The 23,517-nt window shown below is 46.9% G+C and overlaps 1 protein-coding gene across 2 annotated transcripts in view; it reads left to right on the top strand.

Annotated features, from left to right (window-relative positions):
• Window positions 1-719: 719 nt before the first annotated feature.
• Window positions 720-23,517, top strand: part of SFMBT2 (Scm like with four mbt domains 2) — a 205,376-nt gene continuing 182,578 nt past the window's right edge. The window contains exons 1-2 of one of the 2 annotated variants that reach the window (XM_060095412.1): window positions 720-787; window positions 21,685-21,836. In XM_060095412.1, coding sequence (XP_059951395.1) covers window positions 21,737-21,836 — 100 coding nt within the window. In that variant the 5' untranslated portion in view covers window positions 720-787; window positions 21,685-21,736. Of the gene's footprint in view, window positions 788-1,098; window positions 1,249-21,684; window positions 21,837-23,517 lie in introns of those variants that run through there. The other variant, XM_060095411.1, reaches the window with a different exon arrangement.

Raw genomic sequence — 23,517 nt, 5'->3', positions numbered from 1 at the left:
AATAAATTCTAGCCCCCAGCAGCATCTCCTCGCTCCTTAGTACAGCAAAGCCCACCTTCGGAAGCTCTCCGTTCTTGCCCACTCGGGCGTCGCCAGCATTTCCGCATTGGGGACATTACGTTCAGTCTCTGCCCAGCCGTTGCTCGGGCCGGGGAGCTCCACTTTGTCTTCCCCCCACGCCCCGGGCAAAGTGCCCGCGGACCCGCACACGCCGCCGGGAAACCCTGCCCTGCGCCCGTCTGCGCTGTCCCTGTTTCACTCCCACCATCGCAGAGGGCCACGTTTTTCTCGGACAGGATTCCTTTCCCGCCCTACAAGAGCCAGCCCAGGCCAGGTGCCCTCTGCGGTCTCCCCGGCCCGGACATTTCCCCAGGACACGCCGTGGCGACCCTCGTTACCTGTGTCCTGCCGATCGCAGCGGCAAGCTGGCCCGAGCAACCCCAACTAAAATTTCCGACCCCTCTGGGCTCGTTTCCCTGGAAAACCTTTCCCTGACCCCCTCCCGTCATCCCTAAGGGGCCAGGAAATGTTTCAATCTCCATAGAAAAGGCGCAATTTAAGTGCCGGGTGGGGCGCAGTGGGCGGGTCGCGGGTCGCGGAGAGAATTGAATTTCTCTCCGCTCGGAACCAGCCTTCGGCGGATTAAGCGCAAATTTGTGCATTTGGTCCACGGAGGGATTGCAAACCGACGAAACAGAAAGTGTTCCAGTGAGATGCGGAGTTTGCCCAGATTTCCCTGCAGATGGGTGTGCGGAAACGCCTGTGATGAGAACTTTCTGCAGATCTTGTATGGATGGGAGCTAAAGAAAAAAAGGGAGGGGAGCGGGGCGGGGAGGGGGCAGCGGGAGCGTGAAATGTGCCTGTGTGTGTGTGTGGGGGGGGAATGTGCCCAGACGCGGGGGCGTCACAGGGGGGCGTCACAGCGGGGGCAATGGAAGGAGTGCGGAACGTCCCGCAGGCTAATTGGCTTAAGACGTTCTGCAAGCGCTTGGAAAAGGTCGTTGAAGGAGTTCGCTGCACACACACAAAATAATAATCTTAAAAAAGAGTGCCGGGCATGCGCACAGAGAGGATGCCATATTGGAATGAGGCTGTAGTGGGAGTCGGCGGAGTGGAGCGGGCGCGCTAGGGAGGCGGCGGGCGGGGAGCGAGCAAAGCAGAGCTAGCGGGTGAGGCCGGTGTCCCCCCCACCACCACGGCGGCGCCCGGGGTCTTGGTCCACGCCGCGGGGAGGACGAACTTCATCAGGTAGGACGCCGCGCGGTCGCTGTCTCCGCGCCCAGCCAGCCTAGCGAGCAGACCTCCGGCCCGCAGGTTGAGCGCGCCGGTCAGCTTCTTTTTTCCAGCTCCGAAAAAAAGGGAAGCTGTAGCCAGCCCGGGGGTCGGGGGCTGGAGGAGGGGGTGCTGAGGGAGAGGAGCGAAAGGGAAGGACAGGAGGAGAAAGCGACAGCACTGGAGCAGAGCCCCACAGTCCGCTCTGCGCTCCGGGTTGTCATTTTTGCTCCCCCTGTCCCCTTCCCCCGGTCCCTCGGCTTTGCAAAGCCCGGCCTTGCGGGGGTCCGTCCGTAGTTGCAAAGTGTCCTCCTTCCCGGGTACAAGCTGTCCCCTCCCGCCGCCCACCTTCCTCATTTGTGCGCTCATTTTAGCGACGCAGCCGCCCTTGCTACCCCGCGCTCTCTCGTTGGGGTCTCTTTCTTCTTCTTCCTTTTTTTTTTTTTTTTTTTTTTTTTGGTGTGTGTGTGTTTGGGGTGGCGGGGGGAGTGGGGGGAGAAGATGGTGGGGTGAGGACTGGAGACCAACCATCACGGGTTGGTTAAAAATCGTGGGCACATTCGGAATCCCCCCTTTGGAAACATTTGTCTGTACAGCTGAAATGAAATTGTCAGTAGTAGTTTCGGAGCGTGCTCCCGCATGGATGATCTTTTTGTTCTTTTTTTCCTTTTCTTTATTATTATTATTATTTTTTCTTCTACGTTAAAGTAATATCCTGTCACTTGGGGCTTTCCTGTTGTCTACACTCATATGACCTTTCAATTACTAATCTGATCTGGCTTGGGAGTTTATTTTTTTTAATGTGTGTGTGTGTGTGTGTGTGTGTGTGTTGGTAAAATCCGCCAAAAAAACAACTGTAGGAACTGCTAGATATATTTACTGATTTTTGACCCGAGGCGGCGGGAGGGGATTAACCGGAGAAAGGGGGAGCCTTAGGTGAGGGAAGTGGTTGATTTGCGGTGGCCAGACGCAAGTCCAGAGCCCGATCCGTACTCGTGTTTTCTTGGAAGCAACGGCGGGGAAGGAGTATTTAGAAGCTGTGCCAGTTTCAATATGGCGGGCTAAGGTGGCTTTTAAAAACTGAAAATAAAGGTTTTGAGGTGGGAAAAAACCCAACCGGAGGTTCCATCTCTTCGTTTCAACTCTCTTTGACTACTCCAGTAGCTGTTTTAGCGAATTAAATGGGAAAAAAGAGAGGGAATGAGCTGCCCTAGTTTTTTCCGTGGTTAGAGTCTGCGTGTGTCCAGTCCACTGCTAAAGGGGAGAGGGGTCCCGCTGGCCCGGACCGGGGCATCCGAGCACAACTGCTCTGTGTGCCTTTGGATCAGTGTGCATACCTGTGTGTGCAGTTGGCGGGGAGGGTGCCAAAGAGATCCGCCCTGAATTTGTGTGTGCGTCTTGGAACCAGACCCTACCATGATTTGACATGACAAACTGCTGACACGTGGTGCAAAATACATGAGGGCAGAGGGAATGATTTATTTCGGCTTTCTAGGAGACCAGTTCTCTTTCTCTGTATGCTGGATCCTGTGTGCGTAAAGCCCGGTAGGTGGAGCGGGGAGGTGCTTATTAAAAGGACTCACTGTCCAGGGTTTCGGGTGAAGTCGGACTGCAGACGCCCGTGGGGTTCTGTGTGCAGGGGGTGCGCTGCAGTTAGCGGTGGGCACCCGGTGCAGTTCGCGCCGCGGTGGGAGGTGGGGGGGCCGGCGTCCGGGGCTCGGTGGGTGGGGTGGGGGAGTGAAAGTGCAGCGGCGGAAGGGCGGGGGCGCGCGGACCTCCGCTGCAGAGTGTGCAGGGGGGAGGGGAGGAGTTGCTTTTGGAGTTGCGCTCTAGGGGCGGTGGGGGATGGGGAGAGCGTTAGCGGAAGAAAGTGTCCCTTGCTCTGATCGGGCTCCGAGAGGGCTGGATCCGCTAGGGGCCTTCTCGGCGAGCGAGCGGGGGTGTCGCCTTGGGCTTTGAGAGGGCGGCGAGGTGCCGGGGAAAGGCCGGCCTCTGGGTCGGGAGAGGGTCAGGGAGCGGAGTTTGAGGGCAAAGTCGGAGCTTGTGAGTGGAGCCCGAGGGAAAGCAAGCAAACCGAGCGCCCTTAGTTGGGAACTGGGGTCCCCGACAGGGGTCGCTAGTGGCCAGGATGCAGCCGCAGAGCGGAGGTCGCGCAGCGGTGCCAGCGGGGTGGACCTGGGGGACTGGGGCCACACGGCGGCCGCGCGCCGTCCCCAGGGCCAGGCGAGGGCGGGTCCGGGGGACCTTCTCTGTGCCCGTGGCCTGATGGCGCGTCTTCCTAGTGCGCCCAGATGATTTTAAATCATAGGGTTAAAAAGCGCTGGCCAGGTCTGTAGTTACCGCAGAAACGTGGTCCCTGGGCATTTTCAGAGGCCTGGAGGGAGGACCGATGGGGTCAGCTTGTCTTCCCACTTAGACGGACGCCGCGCTGTTGGACAGGGCAGTCCCTCGCGGCGGCCCGTGGGTGGGGCCTGGGGGGAAGCATCACCAAGATGCGAGACCCCGCGGCAGATTTTCCCTCCGACCTGGGCGGCGGGGCTGAGCGATCCGCGACCCTCAGGCCCAGACGCGCTTCGCACCCCCAGCCCCTGGGCCGAGCGCGTGGCGCATCCCCGACGCTCCGGTCCCGCGCGTCCCCTCGGGGACAGCTCTCCCGTGGGCTTCGCCCAAGTGGAAACCAGCCTAAGATGGCTCTGTGCTTGTAAACTGCAGTTTCAGCCGGGAACCCCTCCCCTCGTCCTCCTGACGTCGCGGCTGACAAGCGCACAATTCACTCCAACGCCCCGAAACCTGCGATTTTGCACCGAGCTGTGCGGTGGAAGCGAACATACAACCGACTGCGAAGAACATTCCACAGGATTCTCGCAGGGCCCAAGTTCTCCTTCTCTTGGGTAGGAGCGGGAGGAGGGAGGAACCGAGACGAGGCAGGAGCACGGCCGACCCCCGCCCCGAAACCGGGGCTGGGGACTTTCACGCGTAAAAAACGCAGGGAGGTGCCCCGGGGACGCGGAGGGTGGCCTTGCGGAGCGATGGCCACTCTCGGGGCCGCTCGTCCTTGACCACATTGGTGGTGTCGGGAGTCCGGACACGACGCCGGGAAGCCTGGGAGGCCGTTTCCAAACTTCTGTAGACCTGCTTGCAGTTTCGCTTTCGGAATTTTCGGGATCTTTGGGTTTATAGAGTTGGGTGGGATTCCGGGAAGGGCAGGGCGCCAGGGGCTGGCCTCAGGGCTACTCGTCCCTTTCTGTGCAGAAGTGAGACTGCTCACCCACCCGGGCGTCCCCCGCGGTGCCTCCCTGGACACCGAGCGCCGGCGCCTTTGAGGGTCTGGGGCTCCAGGCCCCGCGCTCCGCCCCGACTCCGGAGAGCTTGGTCCCCGCGCCGCGTTTTGTCGGTTCCAGCGGCGCAGCCGCGGCGGATCCGAGCCCACTGGTGGGAAACTGCCTCCGACGCGGGCAGACCCTGCCTGAATCCAGATCCATCGCCGCCGCCCTCTACCTTCCCTCACCCTTCCACCCTTGCACCGTAGCGGAGGGACCCGGGGGACCGATTGGCGTGTCTGTACCAAGCAAATGGACCCAGGTTTCACCAGGTCGGAGAAGAAGCGAAAACAGGCTCAAATTCGGCCCCGTTTCCTGGGAAGTCTTTGGGGGTGGGGAGCGAGGTGGAGCGGGTAGGTGGGGGGGGGGGAGAGGCCTTGGTGGTCAGACTGAATTGCTGGCTAGGCTGTCCTTTGAGATAGGAGATCTGCTACTTTCTCCGTTCGAAGCATTAAATTTGCACACACTCTGCTTCCTCCTTTCCATAAATAAGTAGTCTCAGATTTTTATCTTAGTTCATTGCTGGGACCCTGCCGCTGCCTGGAAGGTGGCCGGGGTGGGCGGGGGGACGACACACCCATGCGCACCAGAAACCCTCCAGTCCCCTACCCAAGCTGGGCGCAGAACCCATTCTAGGGCCAGTGGAAACCACTGCCCAGTGGCAGGGCGATTCAGCAGCCCTTACCCCAGAGAAGAGTTCCATCAGCCAATCTGTCTTGATGTGTGGTGTTCTAGAAGTCACAGCTGAGACCTGCAGGGGTGACAAAGGAGTATTTCCCATTTCCCATTAGGTTACCCCCATCTTGAACCTCAAACAAGCCATCTGCTGGGACATGAATTTCATTAATCATGGGAATAATTGATCAGAGAGGGCTTTTCCTCTTCATGTTTTCTTGCAGAAATTGTGGACTAATCTTTTGGGAAACCTTGCTGGTTTCCCAAAACCAGCTTTATGATAACTAGCTTTATGATTCTTGACTTAAAAAAAAAAAAAAAAGAAGAAGAAGCCGGAAGCAGAAGAGGGTCCTGAAGAAAGGGGGAAACCATGGTGATTTCCCTTTTCTCTTTATAATAAGACTTTCCTTTGCTGTCCTGGGAGTGCTGATGGGTCATAAGATCCCATTTTGCCCACTCTAGTTGAGGTGGCATTTTCCACCTTTCTCTCTGTGCCATTGTCCCCAAAGGACTTGCCAAATCTGAGCAAAAATGCCGGGTGATGGAAACACTGCTCTGAGCAGTAAGTGAATGAGACTTCCCTTGAATTGATAGAGGGTGCTTTTGGGATCAGAGAAGCACATGTAGTGAAAACGCAGAAGATTTCAAAGTAAAAGAGTTCTTTTTTTTTTTAAGTAATTTGAACAAAAATAGTCTACTGTGGAATTTGAATTACCTCCAGTTCTAGTATTAGATACCATTTCTTTCTTAGTATTTCACTATTTTTGGAACTTTTGGAGTTCCCGTAACAGTGTAGAGGCCATAAAGAAGAACTTGTAAAAGGTTCTTGTCCCACAAAGAAACTAGGATCCATAGTTCAAGACACATTCAGAGTTTTTTTTTTTCTGACTGTTCTTACATCGACATTGCCCTAGTAGCAACTTACTGTTACCATTGTACAAGTAAGAAAAACTGGTTAGGGAAATGATACTTGTCATGACAAACCATCTGTGCATTTGTAGTGGTGACCCGTGACCTGACAGCTCTGTTTTGTAAGGAAGATTCCTGACAGAGGAGGAGAGGACAGAATCAGGAGGAAGCCTGGCTTCTAGTTTCAGCGATGCTTCCGTCCGGCTGTATGACCTTGGACCAGTTACTGGAGGTCATCTTTCTGAGCCTCAACTTCCGCATCTGCAAACTAGGTGCTTTGGACTGGAATCTCACTCAGAGATCCCCATGGTTCTATCTGGGAAAAAAAAAAGATCTGTGGTTCAACACATCTATGCAGATCTGCTCAAGTGATTCATCTTTCAGACCCTTGTCCAGAAGGTAGGGTGGAAACATTACTGGCCATCATTTCAGAGGATGTCTTTGAACACAGGTCACTGTGCAGAAGTAACGTGGTTATTGTTAAGGGATGCAAGTTCCACAGGGGGTCATGATTTCACTTGTGCTCTGGAAAAGGAGAGGTGTAGAGAAAATTGAGGCACACCACTCTAGCCTTCACATATAATCCCAATAATGGCAGGGCCTGGGCCAGGTCATAAAGAATACAGGCCATAAAGAAAAACCTGATTTGAGTTTGCTCTAATAATTCCTAGACTAGAAGGGGCCATTCCAAATAGCCCTCTCTACACCGCCTGCCCAGACAGGGTGAGTGCTTGGACCTTATTCGATTATATTCATAGTGTGGGTGGATGGCTGCAGCCTCTAGGTAACCCAGCCAGTGAAAGAATCAGATCTGACCCTCCATTTTCCATTCCTGCCCTTCAGGCTGGGCCACTGGGCAAGTACTTCCTCTCTTTGTAAGACTGAGAATGTCCTGGGACATTCTTAGGAAACTTGGTTTTGTTGGTTAAACCAATTGTTGGCTGTTTGGATGTCCGTGTAAATAAACAAGATGTTTATAGACAGGACAGTGTATTGTAAATAAGGGAAGATACTCAATTTAGAGCTTGCGGTCTAAGAGGGAATGTTATATGATTTATATAAAGTTATCAAATAAAATTCTTAAAGGATTTTTTTTTTTTTTTTTTTTTTTTTTGTGGTACGCGGGCCTCTCACTGTTGTGGCTTCTCCCACTGCGGAGCACAGGCTCCGGACGCGCAGGCTCAGCGGCCATGGCTCACGGGCCCAGCCGCTCCGCGGCATGTGGGATCTTCCCGGACCGGGGCACGAACCCGTGTCTCCTGCATCGGCAGGTGGACTCTCAACCACTGCGCCACCAGGGGAGCCCAAAGGATTGGTTTTGCATGATCAGTACAGCAGTGTTCTGATTAAAAGATGCCACCATCATACTCCTCATGTGGTTAGCCAGTAGAGAATTTTAAAACGTGCTAATTCTTCGCTATACATTGATAGTTAGGGTCCTTCATGTTACCGGTAAGATGATACTCACTACTCTAAAGGTTTTGCTCTCTTGTCATGTAGGTTTCTCTTCTTGTGATAAGATAGATGTCTTTGACACTGATTTAAAGAAAGAATCCATTGTGCTTTTGGTTTCATTCTTTTTGACTTTCTTAAAAACAAAAGTGACACATTTTGGAAGATGCCTTGCATTTGGTGAATTCTGAAGTGGCAAAGAATGGCAAAGAGCATCAGCAGTTGTGACCACAAAGGAGGGGTTTGGAGCTGGTGGGACGGGGGAAGGTGGGACAGATTTGTATCCTGTGATATTTTTCCCCCTGCAGTTGTATTGGCTGAGAAAAGATACCTTATAAAGTTATTTAAGCATCCTTTCTCCTAAATTTGGCAAGTTGTTGTTTTTTTTCTGTTTCATTCAAAACTGAATTTATGAACTCAGTCACTTTCAGGTACAATGCGAGCATCTGAAATTCCAAGTTCAAGTTCCTACAAAGTCTCATGCAAAAGATAATTCAAACAGATGCTCACTGAAAAACCACACATTTGGATTTGAAAGGGTTGTGGGATTACTCTGATTTGGAATTATCTGTTTACTCCGAATAATACTAAAAAAATAGTAACTACTTATTTAAGCATCTACTATTTGCCAGCCACTCTTCAAATTGTTTGTATTTGTATATCCTCTATTTTATGAGTGTTGTCACCTCCATTTTGCACATGGGGAGATGGAAAGGGAGCCTGAGTCACTTGCTAGCAAGTTTGAGCAAGAGAGAGAGTGAGGATTTGAATCCTAGTCTTAAACTGTCTTGAAACTGTGTATATTGATTATCTGCTCTGTGTGAGACACAGCCTAGCAATTTAAGTGCATTAGCTTATTTAATCATTATAGGTGAGTGCTGGTATCTTTATCGGTCATTTATTGAATCTTTGGGGAGGTTATACAGGGCCACACAAATAGGTTTGTTTTTCTTAAAATATTTTATTGAAACAGAGTAAGACTAGAGCATTTTCCTTTTGCATTCAGTTCAGACGGTCATGGGAGAACAGAGCTTAAGTCACTGTTTTTAAAGTTTTTTTTTTTTTTTTTTTGCGGTATGCGGGCCTCTCACTGTTGCGGCCTCCCCCATTGCGGAGCACAGGCTCCGGACGCGCAGGCTCAGCGGCCATGGCTCACGGGCCCAGCCGCCCCGCGGCATATGGGATCCTCCCAGACCGGGGCACGAACCCGTATCCCCTGCATCGGCAGGCGGACTCTCAACCACTTGCGCCACCAGGGAGGCCCTGTTTTTAAAGTTTGAAGTGAAATTACGTGGTGTTCCTGGGGTGGGAAAGAATGTTGTTCACAGTCACGTGATTTGCTCATTAAAGCTTTGGAAAGTGTTGAATTTCTGAAATTTCATCTTGATTTAAAAAATAATTGGGAATTCCCTGGTGGTTCAGTGGTTAGGACTCGGTGCTTTCCCTGCCGTGGCCTGGGTTCAGTTTCTGGTCAGGGAACTAAGATCCCACAAGCCACGTGGCGCGGCCAAAAAAAAAATTGGCTTTAATATAAGTCTGTTTTCTTCCCCCCTCCTCTCTGAAAGACACTACCCACTAATGAGGGTGAGAATAAGTTTAAAAATTCTCAAGTCGCGGAAGTAGTGGAGAGTGGAAATCAGACAGCATGGAAAGCTGGGGAAGGAAGTACTAATTTTCCCTTCTAAGTAGCATTGGCCACTCGTGAGCACAGTCTCCTAGATTCTACTGAAGTTCTTGATGTTTTATTGGATTATTTTCTTCTGTGGTATGAAACTGAAGATAAAACCCCAAAGCTGTTCTCGCTGGGACGTCTAGGTCAACTCTGCTTCTCTTTGCTCCTGGGTCATCAGCTCCTTGCAGGCTCCTCCAGGGGTGAGTTGACCTCACGCTTGAAGCTGACAGCTCAAAGCCAGCTCCACTTACCCTGTGTGAGTGGAAGTTGATTTCACTTCCTTAAAAGTCAAGTTCTGCCAACTCAAAGTTGCTGGATTTTCATAGAAAGTGGCTTTGGCATTATTTTAGAAAGTGCACTAAAGATGGTGTGAATACACTATGGCCGGATGGTTAGAGTGAACCAGTCTTGGGAATTTAGAAACCCCAGTTCTGGTTCAGAGCTTTTCATGTGACCTTGGTCCAGTGGGTAAGGCTCTGTGCTTCCACTGCAGGGGCCGCGGGTTCGATCCCTGGTCTGGGAACTATAAGATCCTGCGTGTCTCTCGGCCAATGACAACAAGAAAAAAGAGTGGAGTGGTAGAAAAATCTAGGGGGATGGAGGGGAAAGCACAGTGCCAAAATTTCGGTTGGATTCCTCTGGTGTTTGCATACATTTCTGTAGGGAAGACACTGCCTTTCTAAGGGCAGAGAAGTGGACAAGGGCAGCCTTAGAATGAAGGTATGTGGGGGGGTTGGGGGGAGGTGAGGGTTTATCTGGAGAGAGTTAACCTGTGTTTTTGTGAACCGGAGGACAGAGGTCTTGAAGATGATGTTAAGAAATCCAGAGTGCAGAAGTTTACTGTTCCAGGCATCCCACTTGTTTTCTTAATTAACATCATGGTTGATATTAACTCACTAGGTTAAAGTTCATCTGCTTCTAATCATAGTTATTCTTTTTTTTTTTTTTTTTTTTTTTTGTGGTACACTGGCCTCTCATTGCTGTGGCCTCTCCCGTCGCGGAGCACAGGCTCCGACGTGCAGGCTCAACAGCCATGGCTCACGGGCCCAGCCGCTCCGTGGCATGTGGGATCCTCGCGGACCGGGGCACGAACCCGTGTCCCCTGCATCGGCAGGCGGACTCTCAACCACTGCACCACCAGGGAAGCCCCATAGTTATTCTTTCATAATGCATCATCTTTTATTTGTAAACATACAAACCACAGATGTAGAATCACTACCCCAACCTCTAGCTGTTTGTTGCAGGCTAATGGTTGGACCATGTTTTGCTCATTTTGCCCAGATCGATTTGCTAAGATTTCCACTGACCCGTCAGCCTGATTTTGGTCCTTTTTGAATGCTGCAGGCCTCATCCTGCATATTTTGTCTTTGTCCATCTTATTCTCAGTTCTCAGCCTTAATTTTCCACGTGGCCTAATTAAGAAGAGGCTTTTTAAAGTCCCAGAAGATAAAAAGATGTGTGTTGGAGAGACTTACCTCCCAGGTTTTTTGATTTTTGTTTTTTGTGTTTTTGGGGGCTGATTTTTCAGATATTTATCCAGTGGCAGGTGACAGGGAGAGGGCTCTTCTAGCTGAGTAGAGTTCTGGGAGGGGTCTGTCAGCCAGGCCCAGAGTCTTCCAAGAAGCATTAATCTAAGTGTGCTAACGAAACAGAAAAGAAAGTTATGCAGAACATAGCTGGTGATGCTTCATACTGAAGCTGACAATTTCCAAGATCCTTCAGGGCCACACGCCTAATGGATTGAACCCCTGCCAGATGTGCTCCCCTGATTTCAAGGAAGGAGATGTGAACAGCTGGATGCCATCATTTATTTATTTACTTTTTATTGGGGTATAGTTGTTTTACAATGTTGTGTTAGTTTTTACTGTGCAGCAAAGTGGAGTTCCGTGTGCTATATAGCAGGTTCTTATTAGTTACCTATTTTATACATATTCGGGTATATATGTCAACTCCAATCTCCCAGTTCATCCCACCCCCCGGGTGCCATCATTTTAATAAAGGCTGATGGTTATGGAGCAATTCGTTTTTCTCTGCTCCCCTCTGCCTTGGTCTCCAGCAGTCCACAGCACTGTTACTAAAAACAGCCAACTCTGGAATCAAACCTACCAGCCCTGGTTTTCTGTGTTTTTTGATGTTCTGCTTGGACGCCAGAGTGGCTCTAAGTGGGGTAACAGAATGTTTGGAGCCTTGAGTTTTGGTCCTTGTCATTTATTGTCTTTAAAACTTTAACTTAAATATGCTTTATTCTTCCCAGCCAGCTGCAAAATGCAGACTGCCCTCTTCCCCTTTTCACCCCTGCACTGTGAACTGGAGCGGCTTTGGGCAGTGTAGCAGATTGTACACTTTGAGGAGCCAGCTGGGCATTGGGGACCCGACCCCCTCTTTTGCGAAAGCTTCTGGGATCCAGTTTAGACCATGGTGACTATTTCCTTTTTTGAGTCTTTATTCCGTTGGAGCGGATGCTATATTGTTCTCTCCTACTACATACACTTTTAACCAGGAAGGTCTGGGAAAACCCAGATTTCCTGAAATGTTTGAGTGGGAGGGGCGACTTTAGGAGGCTTCTAGAACAGTCCCTGTGTTTTGCAGATGAGAACAGTGTTGCTTGTTGTTGCAGTTAAAAAGGCCAAGAGTACATTCTGCTAAGTGATGGTTACATTGTGGGGTAAAACCAGATCTTCTGCACTCTTTGGTAGGGTTTGTTACATTTCCCAAGTTCTTTATAACCAAAGTAAATTAGGGTGTTTTTCTTGACTTTGCATAATGATTTGCAGTTGGATGGGCTCCACTTATTACTATCTTATTATTTACTATCTTATTACTCTAGTACATTTCCTTTCTGCATTTAAATGATATCACTGATACCATGTGATTGGTGCCCAGTTTTATGCATATGTGTCTATGGCTTAAAGTCAGCACCTGAAATGCTCTTCAGTTCTTTTAGGAATCCTCAGCTCCGTTGCAGAACCCTGCAGTCCGCGGTGACTCTCTGGCTGCATCCTTCAGAGGTGGGCTTGCAGAGTCCTGATTGGTACTTTTCATCGTCGGTGTCTTAGTTGATGGCAGGATGACTGCGTGGTATCCCCAAAGCATCACTGCTCTGCATCCGTCTTGCTCGAAGTCATCTGATTCATAAAAATCCCCTCAGAAAATTAGATACTGATGATTAGATGTTATCTATGCATGTCTAGCTTACAGAAGGGTCCTTTGTAAGATTTCTTTACTTCTTGAGTTCTCATGACTGTACATACAACACATGGGCTAGCTTCCCTAAAATGACTCATATGCACACGTGTGTAATGTGAGATGCAATTCTCCTGTAGAATACGAGGTTACTTAGCTTTGTTACAGCCTTGAATCGATGCTCTAATTCATTCCTCTTAATATTTGTAGGTGACGGGGAAATCCTATGTTTGGAGTTTGTCCAAGATGTTAGCACTAAATGTCTGCATTAATTCCGAAACATCATGCTTCTTTGATAAGGTCCTACAACCAGGCTCTTCTGTGTCAAGTATTTCATGTCAGTCATAAGCTAACCTAAGGTTGGTGTTTACCTCTGTGGCTTGGAAGTAAATTTCTGGTGTAAGAAACCCTGTATCTCTACTTTGATGCAAAGACTGATTGTACTGTAGATTTAATTGGGTCTTTCAAGGCCTCCGCCGTCTTGACAGTAAATAAGTAGTGAATCATACATAAATAATTCATATGTAAACAGTTAATAAATAAATAAATGAACTTCCAGGATGGGGCACAGCTAGTCTGCAGTTTGATTAGGTGTTCTCTTCTCTTGAGCGAGTAACTTGGAAGGCTCATTTTCTCATTTTTCGCATGCCCGCTTTTGAACGACCGATTTTGCTCAGTCTGGAGCGCTACACTTGATGTTTGGTTGGGAGGTTAAGAGGTGACAAACCATGAATCAGAAGACACAATTTGCTATTGTGGGAATCGTAGGCCACCGCCAACCCTGGTATTTATTCCTTAACCTCCTCCTATCCCCTACATATCTTATTTCCTAGGACGGAGGTATGAATCGGGATGTGAAAAATTAGCATTTCTTATGCTGGGGCAGCAGTTTGTGTCAGATTTCAATCTATTTAGAGTGAAAACCCGATGAAAACCAGTTGCAGAACGGCCAGGAGATTGTGGTCCTAATCAAGGTAAATCAAGCTCTGAGCATATGGTGGATGGCAAAATTCCATGCATCTTCTGCCCCAGAGAATCAGTTCGTCTCCCTCGATGATGGAATCAGGAAGGCCTGTCTCTTCTGAGAGAGGCTGTATTGGCTGGTGAGAGTGGGGAGAGCGGGGCTTCATCATGCGTTATTAACAGAGTGATCTGCGTGACACGGTGCGTGTCAATAGAAGGAAGCCTTCCTTGATAAGTGCCTGGGCGCTTAACCCCTCTTTGCATCTTCAAAGCCATTTACAAGTATCGTACTTGCAGATACTCTTGTGATCCCAGGCTGTTATTTGCATGTTGCTTCTTAGGGAAATGGAAGCAGTGATTTTCAGAGATCAGGTTTGGGTCACAACTTGGGTTGTGCATCCTTCAGAATCCTCTGAGATTTTCCATTTTGATGGAAATGTTTGGAAAGGTCTTAGCTCAGATTAGGTGTCCTGTGCTCAGTTTGAAATTCCTGGAGTGTGAAATGAGGCAGTTTTCTCTGTGATTTAGACATGCTAGATTTCCAAGGGCAGCTAGAGTATGTCTGGAATTCCATAAGCTTTTACTTTAGGCCTTCACTTTTACTTTTCAGTTTGGGGAAGAGTCTCTCTTCAGAGTCACATAAAAAACAAAACAACTGCAAACATTTTTTCCCGTTTCTGAGTAGCAAGCTTGAAATTGTAAGCATGTTCATCGGTAGGAAAATTGCCCAGTCCTTGAACTAGTTTAAGGCAGGTCCCTTTGAAAGGACTGGATAATTGGGTAACTTGAAAAGAAATGCAACATTTCTTTTATTGCTATTATAATAATGCTCCCTGGAGTGAGTCCTTCTGAGTAGTACGCCTTTGGACCGTGCCTTTTTTTTTTTTTAATGTTTTAATTTTTTTGCGGTACGCGGGCCTCTCACTGTCGTGGCCTCTCCCGTTGCGGAGCACAGGCTCCGGACGCGCAGGCTCAGCGGCCATGGCTCACGGGCACAGCCGCTCCGCGGCATGTGGGATCTTCCCAGACCGGGGCACGAACCCATGTCCCCTGCATCGGCAGGCGGACTCTCAACCACTGCGCCACCAGGGAAGCCCCTGGACCTTGCCTTTTGATGAATGGAGAGAAGAATGATTTCTAATGCTAAGGTATCTTCATCAATCCAATGTAAAGTTTCACTTTTTCACCTGAACTTTGAGAATTTTGATTTCAAAGTCTAGTTGCACAATGATAGTTTAACATTTATCACGTCTAATAAAGAAATCAAGGAGAAAAATGGGGTACCATCACTAGCTTAGGGAAAGGAGAAAATTTATTGACACACGTCTGGAGATCTGAAATTGGGGCTGCACAGCTTTTTATTGCTGTGGATTTAGGAGGGAGATCTTGTTTCTTAGAGCCTACACTGCAGGGAAGAAAATGACTGTGTTTCTGGGATGTTCCCTTCTAAACCAGTGTCAGTAGGCGGGAGACCCCCACCCCCACCCCAGCCCTCGTGTTAGCACATGGGAGAATCCTTTTCTGTGTAATTTGACCAACCTAAGAGCAAAGACTTAAAGACACATTGGGGTTTCCTTTGGGAAGGACACAGCTGGGTCTCTGTGCAGTGGTTCCCAAGGTGTACAGTCTTCACCCCTGTGCACTGAGATGCCAGTCAGCCTTTTCATTCCCCACTCATAAACATGAGAAACCACAAAGTATTACCAGACTTCTGAGGAAAGCAGCTAATATAAAACAGTAGAGACCAAAACTAACCAAGGGAGAAAAATACCTGCTCTTACAAAGGAGAGATGAAACATCTTACAAAAAAAAAAAAATCATGAATGGCCTCAGGGATATAATAGAAGATTTTACATCTATGGAACAAGGTAGGATGGAAAAAGGGAATATTCAAAGAGTTAAAAAGAGCCTCTTGAAATTAGATTGTAAAACTCCATAGAAGAGCTAGAAGAGGAATTCAAGGAAATGCCCTAGATGGTAGATTAAAGAGTAAAGGGACATAAAAGGGAAAATGAGGGAGATTAAGGAGATTCAACATTGGAATGAATATTAGAATGAAAGAACAGAGAAAACGGAGGGGAGGAAATTGGCAGTAATTCCAGGAAATATCCTGGAACTGAAGAACAGTTTCCAATCTTGAAGGAAGTCATTCAGAGCCCTGCAAGCCACAAGTAGATTACCATTTGGTACCTCATTGTGAAATTTCAGAACATCAGAGGATCTGGTAATTAGGATGGGACCAGATTTCTCAACAGTGGAAGCTGGAAGACAATGTGGGGAACCCTCAAAATTCTAAGAGAGGATGTTTTTCCAGTTTAGGATTTTTAATTGACATCTAGGTGATTACAGTGTTGTGTTAGTTTCAGGTGTACAGCAAAGCGATTCATATATATTTATATATATTTTAAGATTCTTTTCCATTATAGATTATCACAGGATATTGAATATACTTCCCTGTGCTATACGGTAGGTCCTTGTGGTTTATCTATTTTGTATATAGTGGTGTGTATCTGTTAATCCCAAACTCCTAATTTATCTCTCACCCTGCTTCCCCTTTGATAACCGTAAGTTTTTTTTCTATGTCTGTGAGTCTGTTTCTGTTTTGTAAATAAGTTCATTTGCATCATTTTTTAAAATTCCACATTTTGGAATCCATAAGTGATATATATGAAGTGATATATATATCATATATGATATTTTCCTTTCTCTTTCTGACTTCATATAGTATGATAGTCACTGGGTCCATTCATATTGCTGCAAATGGCATAATTTCATTTTCTTTTTGTGGCTGAGTAGTATTCCATTGTATATATGTACCACATCTCCATTATCCATTCATCTGTCGATGGACATTGAGGCTGCTTCCGTGTCTTGGCTATTGTAAATAGTGCTGCCATGAACATTGGGGTACATGTATCTTTTCCAAATTAGAGTTTTGTCTTTTCCAGATATATGCTTGAGGAGTGGGATGGATCATATGGTAAAGAATATGTTTCACCCACCTAAACTATGGGTTAAAACATGAGAACAGGTTAAAGACATTTTTATGCAAGGCTGCACATGCTTCTACTAAATCCTTTCTTAGGAACCTTTTGAAGAATGTGCTCCATCAAAAGGTGGGAGAAAACCAAGTGAGGAAGACCTGGGACACAGAATAAGAGGAGAATCTCATAAAAGAAGTGAAGCAAGATCTCAGGATAACACCTGCTACCAGGCATAGAAGGCAGTTAGTCTAGATTAGAGCAGAACAGAAAGCCTTGGTAGAAATTACTTCAAGATGAAATTAAGAAAATACCTATATATCTCAGTTTATCGAGAGATTTAGACAGTTAATGGAAAAATTGACCTTGAAAGGGTGAAAAGTATGTAGAAAGCTAAGGTCATGGAAAAGACAAGGCCATCATTAACTCCAGGGAAAACGTGTGTGAGAAAGAAAAAGTAATCATAGTACACCACATGGATCTGCTGTAATGTATTTATAGAGCCATAGTAATGGGACCATACCTATTAGGAGGATGTATATTTATATATGTATACACACACACACACACACACATACATATATGAAAAGAGAGAGAGAGGTGATGTGAGTGGTAGAGTATCACCTGATAAAGACAAAAACTGAACAATTAATAAGTAAGCTGTTATTCAGAGATGAGATGAATGCCAGAACAATCCGCTGAAAGAGTTGGAAGTGACTGACTCAAGGAGGAGAGGGCAAGAGACTGCTGTTTCTTTTTTTTTTTTTTAGGAGGGGTGCATCATGTACAAGCCTTGTAGAATGTTTGGCTTTTGAAATTATATGCAGACATAACTGATATAAAAAATCATCTGCTAGTCTATTATATCTCAGTAAAGCCGGGGAAAATATCTGCTAGGAATGAGGGACCTAACACAGAGAGTTCCTAGAGACGATGTGATCCAATCTTCTCTCGACTTTTGAGAAAACTGAGGCTGGGAAAAAAGAATTTGTCCAGATCCTTGGCTGCATGAAGAGAATGGCTCTGCCACGAACAATCAACACAGTAAGTTCTTGGTACTGTAACTCTTATCGAACTTTTACGGACAGCAAGCTCACCTGACTTCAGGCAGATGGTAAAGCAAATCTTGACTTTGCAAAACAATGGAATTCAAAGAACAGGTATTCTATAAGGAAAATGATTTATAATGCAAAACTCATGCACATTATTTAATGCAAAACCATTTCTACAAAACCCAATCTTCCTCTTCCCACGTTTAAATGACTTTGCAGAAATATTATGTTCTCTCCTGTACTTATGATAGATATATTTTGATGAGGCACTATTTTTCTCTCTTTAAACAACCCAGGCAAAAATCTTCCTTTAATAAAGCAGTGGTTCTTAGAGTGTGGTCCTTGGACCAGCAGCAATCAGCATCACGTGATTAGAGATACCAGATGACTAGGCATTATCCCAGATCTACTGAAGCAGAAGCTCTGGGCAGGGGGCCCAACAGTCTGAGTTTTGATACGCCCTCCGGGGGATTCTGCTGTTCCTTAAATTTTGAGAACCACTGAAATAGTCGATGACATTAAAGACAATGCTGACCCCCGACTTCTTTAGAAGTTAGACTCATGGGGGTGAGTCCCCACTGCGTGGGGATCCTTTTTCATTTCCTACAGACCTCGTTCTCCTCGAGGTTTAAGCACCTTGGTCAGGATTTAATGTGAACTGTGACTTTTTTTTTGGGGGGGGGATGCGGAATAAACCAGAGGCAGCCTTTGGCATTATTGATGAAAAACTTAGAGAACACTCTGAGTTCTAGAGTACAATCCAAGCATCCTAATTACAAGCTTATTACAAAGGAGCATGGTCTTTCTCGGGTGTATTTGCTGAGATTTGGGATTGGCTGTGTATCAGGGACCTTCAGATAGAGCCGTGTAAACAAGATAGAAGCTTATTTCTCTTGAAGTAATCGTCTGCAGCTGATGGAAGAACCAAGCTCTGCCATCAGTGGGGCCTTCCTCTGCGTGATCTCAGGTGGCTCTGGGGGTGACTGGTAAAGGCCCACCCCTCCACCAAAGGGTGTGACCTTCTGGTTGAACTCATTCACTCCGCAAACTTCCCACTGGCCAGAACAGAGTGGTGCGACCACATGCAACTTTGAGGATGGCCCGGCAGTGTTTATTTTGGTTAACTAGTTAGTCCTCCCTGCAGACAAAAGAGGAAATGGAAATTTGGGGTGGGAGACGTTTAACAGCCTCTGGTGCACAGTCATTTCTACCTGTGTGCAGGTTCTGGTACATTCTGTGCACAGAATGCCGTGTGATGATCAGGCCGTGAGTCTGGGTTCCCAGGCCATGCAAAACCTTTGTCACCCCTTTATAAACCTACCTCAAATGGCCCCAAGTTCAGTGATTGCTGAACTAAGGATGGGGGAATGTATAAACAGTAGTCATAGTTCCTATTTTGCTGACTTTTCTCAAAATTAAAGGAAAATTTGGTGCATAGAAACACAGTCTTGTACGTGTAAGAGTTTCATGGATGGTAAAGACAGGGTATTAAAAACCCAATGGGGTAGGAATGGATTATTAACTACGGGAGGTGGTCAGCTCAGAACTGCACCGCACAAAGCACTTGAGCATAAACATATGGGGACGTATGTTAAAAAGGTAAATGTAAAACTTGAAACCCTAGGGAAGTTAAACTTCTGGTATCTTACAATGGGGGAGGACATTTTAGGAATACAGTTTTTAGAAGAAATAACGTCAATTATGGATTGGACTAAGTTAAAAAAAACAGCTCACGTTCCGTACGTATATCAGAAGGACCCACTAAAGGGAGAATTGGGGAAAATATCTGCAAGAGTTTTGTGGGATAAGATACGTAGAGCTCTTAAAAATCCACAAAAAATACCAACAAAGTTAAAATGTGGGAAGGATGTGAGGTATGTGAGAATGCATAGTACAGTGTTCATAATGGTGAAAAATAAAAAAACAACTTAATGGCCAGCAGTAGGGGAATGGTAAATAAATAACCTGTTCATATTATAATAAAAGTCATACAATCATTTCAAGTCATGTTTTCAAAGAATTTTAATGATGTGGGGAAAATGCTTTCTATGTGATGTTTAAATGGAAAATGAATTAAAATTCTAAATTCCATATGAAGTAAAAAACAAACAACAACAACCCACAGAGAAGCTATCAGGAGGAGATACTATAAAAATAAAAGAGATTATCCCTGGGTGTTAGAATTACAAGTGATTTTACTTTGTTCCTTTGTAATTTTATTTTGCAAGGCTTCTAAAGAGAGTAAAAAGTTGTATACCTTTTATGAGAAGGCAAAAAGTAAACATTGCCCTGAAAGCAAACGGTGACATGTCATTTGCCAAAATAAATACATTTTGCAACCTGGGGGTACACAGAGCCTTGTCACTTGCCCTTACAGAATAGTGTGGGTTTTTGGTATTTATGTCATTGCTTTTGACTTCTATTTAAAATGATGGGTCTGGTGCATTTAAATTGATCTTATTTTATAGTCACCGATTACCTTTTTATAGTATCTAGTTAGAGGCAGATGGATAGAGTTGAATCAATAGGAATCTTAAAAACTTGAAAAAAGCAAACTTTTTTCCTCCTTTAATAAGGGCTTGACTGATTTACTAATAGTTAGGTTTATAGATTTTTCCTTGAAGTAAAACTTTCTGCCTGGTTACATTTTGAGGTGGAATGATTTTCTTGAATTTGTAAATGAATGAAAAAAGCAATAATAGTATGACATAACTTAGCTGCTAAGACTATTCCTCTTTTGAAATTGATGAAAGCCAGCACATTCACTGAAAGCCTACTACATTAGGAAGATTGTGATGAAAGATTTGTGGAATATTATGGAGAAACTGCTCAGTCTCCTTTCGAAGTCCCTTACGTTTTAAAATTCCTATGTTCTCTTTTAACTAGCTCGCTGTACTACAACCTTCAAGAGAGCTAAGAATTGGTGATGATTTAGGACATATTCCAAACTCAAATATAATAAACTCCTGCCTGCCTAGGCAGTGGTCTAGCTGTTCACTACGGCAGCTGCTAGCCACATATGGCTTTAAAATAGATATATAATGGAATATTACTCAGCCATGAAAAAGAATGATATTTTGCTATTTGCAACAACATGGGTGGACCTGGAGAGTATTACGCTTAGTGAAATATGTCAGACAGAGAAAGACAAATACTGTATGTTATCACTTATATATGGAATCTAAAAAATATAATAGACAAAGTGATACAACAAAATAGAAGGAGACTCACAGATGTAGAGAACAAACCAGTGGTTTCCAGTGGGGAGAGGGGATGGGGTAGGGGATGAAGAGCTACAAACTACTATGTAGTAATTTCTCAGTTTTTGTCTTAATCATGGGATTCCCTACCAGTTGGCACGTTTCTGTTTTTCGTCTGTTTCCATTCAGCCTCCCCTTATCTGTCCATCTGTCTGATGTGCAGCTGCCCAAATGATTTTTCTGAAACAAACCTGATCATTTCCCTTCCTGGAATGAAACCCTGCAGTGCCTACTCCCACCTGCAGAGTGAAATGCAGGAATCGGGTCCTTATTTTGGCAAACCAGTCCTGAGTGGCTGACCCTTAGTAATGACTGTGTCTGGGTATTTTATGGGCTGTGATGTACACAAACTAGATCGTAGAGTTCTGTGAGAACCAGCTGTAATTTTACCTGTTTTTCCACCCACTCTATCAGAATGTAAGTGTGAAATAGCCATGTTATTACAGGAAAAGTCCAGTTGGTCAAAAAGCACGTTATTTGCAAGCATTGATTCTTTAACTGGTTTTGGTAATGAATCACCTGTGAGACCGCGGACACCTTACCTGTGTGTGGGGATGCTGGGGTGGGGGGCGCGTTCCTGCTTCACAGCATCCAGCGAGAGAGGAGGGAGAAGCAGGGTGGTGGAGTGTCTTGCCAACGCTGCCAAGGTAGATTGGGGGTTGGCACATCGATTCTATTTATTGGTGAAAAATGTGTCCATCTTAGTGGTGATGATGACCTGTAGAAAGTGGCTGCTTCTGCTGTGCTGTGACCTTGTTGTTGACCTTGTGTGGATATGTGCTCTTTAGTCTTCAGTCCTGGTATTTTCTGTTACATGACATTGCATTTTGCCTGTTGTAATGAAATGGTAGCAGCTCTGATGGGACACCGTTATTTTTGGAGAGTTGAAAAACGAGTGAATACAATTACAGTGCTCTGATTTCTGTTGTTGTTGGTTGCCCTTAGGTAACTCTTCCTTCAGGATGAATTAAGAGAGGACGATCCATAGTTGTTAAGAATGGAGAACAGCGTGTCCATTTCTAGCATGCAGGACCCTTCGTCTTCACCCTTGGAAAAACATCAGAGCTCAGCTGACCGTAACGGAGATCTTGAGTCAGGTGCGATTTTGTTTTCTAAATGCATTTGGCCTTTTGATGTCTTGACCAATATCTTCCTGAAAATGTTTAGAAAATATTGGGGCAGCATTCTAGACCTCACATACTGCCTGTTCCTGGGATTTGCGGGCACGTTTATAAGCATATAGCAGCTCGAAAGGTATGCAAAATTTGGTTAGAAATACTGGGCACAGTGGGCTACATTATATTGAGGTGACCCATCACTTCAAAAACTCAATGGCTTTATGATCCTGCAATCCCACTCCTGGCCATATATCCAGACAAAACTATAATTCGAAAAGATACATGCACCCTAATGTTCACAGCAGCACTATTTACAATAGCCAAGACGTGGAAGCAACCTAAATGTCCATTGACAGATGAATGGGTAAAGGAGATGTGGTACATATATACAGTGGAATATTACTCAGCCATAAAAAAGAATGAAATAATGCCATTTGCAGCACCATGGGTGGACCTGAAGATTATCATACAAAGTAAAGTAAGTCAGAGAAAAACAAATATCATATGATATCACTTGTATGTAGCATTAAAAATCGTACAAATGAACTTATTTACAAAATAGAAACACTCAAAAGACACAGTTTAGGGTGGGGATGGACCTATGCGTGTGGGGGCGGCGTTGGGAGGGCGGGGCCTTGGCTCAGGACCCGCGGAGCTGGAAAAGGCCCTGGGGGTGGGGCCTAAGCGGGGAGACTTGGGGCCGGGCCTCCGCTTAGGGCCTGTGCGGAAGCGGAGACGCAGCACGTTGAAAGGAGAGCCTCTGGAGTGTGGGGTGCCTGAGTTTGGAGGTAGGGCCCTGGGCGAGGGTGTGTGGTTGGGGTTTAGGCCCAGCGCATTGGAGGGGGTCTCAGAGTGTAGAGGTGGGGCTCTGCGTGGGGGCGTAGGGGTGCGGCAGGAGGGAGGCTCCGAGGGCAGAGGATTAGGCCCGGGAGCCCAACAGGCTCCCCAGTGCCTAAGTGAACAGGGAAAGCACTGGCCCCGTTCCCTTCCGTTCTTTCGCAGCCCTCCTCCACTGTCTCCCCCAGGGTCTCCACTGTCGCCGCTGCACCCCTAACCATGGGTGGGTCCCGCTGGGTGTAGGAACTCCTCCCCTCCCCCAGCCGCCCCTCAGGGGTGCCGGTCCGGGTTTCCAGCCTTTACTTTTGCTTCTCCTTCCCTCCCTCCCACTCCCTCAGGACCCACGTGGTGGAGGGGGCCTCGGTGGGCAGAGGGTCAGGCCCGGAATCTCAGCAGGTTCCTGGGGCCCAAGTGGGCACGGGAAACCTGGCCACGCTCCCAGGGGTTCCCCAGTCCCCCCCGTCGGGCGTGGGATCCCTTCCCCTCCCCCAGCCGCCCTTCAGGGGCGCCAGTCCCGTCCCGCCTCACTTCTCCTCCCCCCTCACTCCCCCGAGGCCCTACATCCTACCTGGTCACTGAGGGCTCTTCCCGTCCCCTTAGGTGTCCGTGGTCCCCCACTGGTGCCTGGTAGGTGCCCTAGTTGTGAAGAGACGCGAATTCTGCGTCCTCCTAAGAGCCATCTTGACTCCGCCTCCAGTTGCGTGTTTCTGCCACTGCAAGGGAGGTGGGGGAAATAGGATTTTCCCCCATGTGCCCGGAGAGAGAGGGCGGGAGGATCTGCCCAAGCATCGGATGCCCCTTCCCAAGACCCTTTCTTTTTTTT

The sequence above is a fragment of the Mesoplodon densirostris genome, chromosome 4, assembly GCF_025265405.1.
Source record: "Mesoplodon densirostris isolate mMesDen1 chromosome 4, mMesDen1 primary haplotype, whole genome shotgun sequence".
NCBI classification, from domain to species: domain Eukaryota; kingdom Metazoa; phylum Chordata; class Mammalia; order Artiodactyla; family Ziphiidae; genus Mesoplodon; species Mesoplodon densirostris.
This window is presented reverse-complemented; position numbering and strand designations above follow the sequence as displayed.